The following is a 2,500-nucleotide window of genomic DNA, read 5'->3' as shown; positions in this document are numbered from 1 at the left end:
TATTGATTTTCTATTTATAATAATTTTACAATTTCTGTTATCACTATATATTTTTGAAATATATATATTTGTATATACATCATATGTTTATTATATTGTTTATCATATAAAATTTTGTGAATGTGTATTAACCGTATAAATTGATATCCTTCAGTGATTGTCTATTTATGATATTTATTTTTGATTCCCTTATATATTAATTTATATATCACTTAATTGTATTCACACACATGTGTATGGATGTATGTGTGAGTATGTGTGTGAGTGTGAGTGTGTGTGTGTGTGTGTGTGTGTGTGTGTGTGTGTGTGTGTGTGTGTGTGTGTGTGTGTGAGTGTGTGTGTGTGTATGCGCGTGAGTGTGTAGTACATCTTACACACACACGCACACACACAAATATGAATAAACAAAAGCACACACAGCTTACCCATATTTGGCAAAATTGGTCCACAGAGTCAGCATTCTCTCCGACATCAGCCTCTGCCTCTCGTCCAGCACGCTCGGCAGGTGAAACAGGTACGGGAGTTCGTCGGCGTGACCAATGCCTATATGAGGGGTGGGGTTGGGGTTAGGTGGGGTGATGAGAGAGGGTGAGGGGGGGTGAGAAGATGGACTAGAAAATTTGGATTATATCTTGTTTGGATAATGATAGCATAAAAAATGTTTTTTTTGTGGTATTCTTAAAAAAAAATATATGTATATATATTTATATATATGTATATGTATATGTATATGTATATGTATATGTATATGTATATATATATGTATATATATACATACACATACATACATATATATATATATAATATATATATATATATATATATATATATATATATATATATATATATATATATATATATATATATACATATATATATAAATGAGTATTCGTGTTATTGTGGATCTTTTTTCCTTTAAAGTCATGCTATTCAATAGAGAATGGATATATTTAAGTTAAAAAATACTTTTATATAAAAGTTTTGAATACTTTTGTTGTTCAAATGAGAATTTTTTTTAATTTTAAAAAAGAGGTTTTGTTTATAATTTGAATATTCTACTTCTATTCTGCTCCTATTTTGCCTAAATAGAATAACGTGTATATTATAATGTATATATTATCAATCTGACTGTAGATTAAAAATAAATAGATATTGGCCACTGAAAATGATGATAGTGATGATAATAATGATGATGATAACAATTCTCATACTTGGTATCATCATCACTATCTACAAAGAATTTAAGCACGTACTCACCTCCCGGGACAGGAATATCTGGCATGGATATGAAAATCCAAGGAAACAGGGAATCGTCAGACTCGAATTCCCACGAGTAAAAGAAAATGGGAAGATTCGGGGAGGCTTTGTTAATTCGGTGCGCCAGCTGCCACAAACCGGATTTAAGGAACAGCATCCCGCACATCTGTGCATCGGTAACGAAGAGATAATATCATTTGGTATTTTTACAGAGAGGGAGAAGAGATACATCAATAGTTGGGAACAAAAGAGAGCTTTTCATATGTAATATCATTTGGTATTTTTAAAGGGATGAGATACATCAATAGTTGGGAACAAAAGAGAGCTTTTTATATGTTTCTTTCTCGACGTGATAATTTTCAAATATCTTATTTACTTTTTCACATCCATTCCTTAACATATTTCTCATCAACGTATTTAAAAAAATATATCAAAACTCCTACACATACTTCACATACATACACCGACGTAAGAAAGAGCGTCGCATGTACACCTCCACACTTACACACGAGCACCACCTTGGTATACTTACATCAACAAGACCGCCCACCATGCTGTACCAGTTGCCCATCTCAGCATTGGGAAGGAAGGATAAAGTCATAGCATTGGTGACGCTGCCGGTTCGGTCTTCGATGCCTGGCCGAAAGACGAGTGGGATTAGGTACGTAAAAGAGAGGGAAGCGGGGTGACAAACGAAGGAAAAGGGAAGGAGAGGAGGGAAAGAGGGAGGGAAGAAGGGGAGGGAAAGAGGAAAAGAGGAAAAGAGGGAGGGAAGCAGGGGAGGGAAAGAGGAAAAGAGGGAGGGAGGGAAGGAGGGGAGGGAAAGAGGAAAAGAGGGAGGGAGGAAAAGAGGAAAGGAAAATGGATGGAGGAGAGGGAAAGAGGAAAAGAGGGAAGGAAAATGGAAGGAGGAGAGGGAAAGAGGAAAAGAAAAAGAGGGAGGGAAGGAGGGGAGGGAAGAAGGGGAGGGAAAGAGGAAAAGAGGGAAGGAAAATGGAAGGAGGAGAGGGAAAGAGAAAAAGAGGAGGAAGGAGAGGGAAAGAGAAAGAGGGAGGGGAGGAAGGAGGAAAAAGGAGAGGGAAAGAGAGAGGGAAGGGAGGAAAAAAGGAAAAGAGAGTGGCAAAAAGAAAGAGGGTGGGAAGGTAGGGAGGAAGAAAGAGAGGGAAAGGGAGAGGCAAAAAGAAAGAAGGAAGGAAGGAAAAAGAAGAGGGAAAAAGAAAGAGGGAAGAAAGGAGAGGAAGAA

At 36.8% G+C, this 2,500-nt stretch overlaps 1 protein-coding gene across 3 annotated transcripts in view; it reads right to left on the bottom strand.

The window, feature by feature from the left end:
• LOC113819867 (carboxylesterase 4A) overlaps positions 1–2,500 on the bottom strand; it is a 57,578-nt gene that overhangs the window by 1,132 nt on the left and 53,946 nt on the right. For all 3 annotated transcript variants that reach the window (XM_070139310.1, XM_070139311.1, XM_070139312.1), the window contains 3 exons: positions 1,790–1,893; positions 1,258–1,423; positions 426–543 (listed from right to left, as the gene is read on the bottom strand). In XM_070139310.1, coding sequence (XP_069995411.1) covers positions 426–543; positions 1,258–1,423; positions 1,790–1,893 — 388 coding nt within the window. The remainder of the gene's footprint in view (positions 1–425; positions 544–1,257; positions 1,424–1,789; positions 1,894–2,500) is intronic.

Source organism: Penaeus vannamei, chromosome 25 (genome assembly GCF_042767895.1).
Source record: "Penaeus vannamei isolate JL-2024 chromosome 25, ASM4276789v1, whole genome shotgun sequence".
NCBI lineage: Eukaryota > Metazoa > Arthropoda > Malacostraca > Decapoda > Penaeidae > Penaeus > Penaeus vannamei.
Note: the sequence above shows the minus strand (reverse complement) of the source record. Positions and strands in the feature narration are given on the sequence as shown.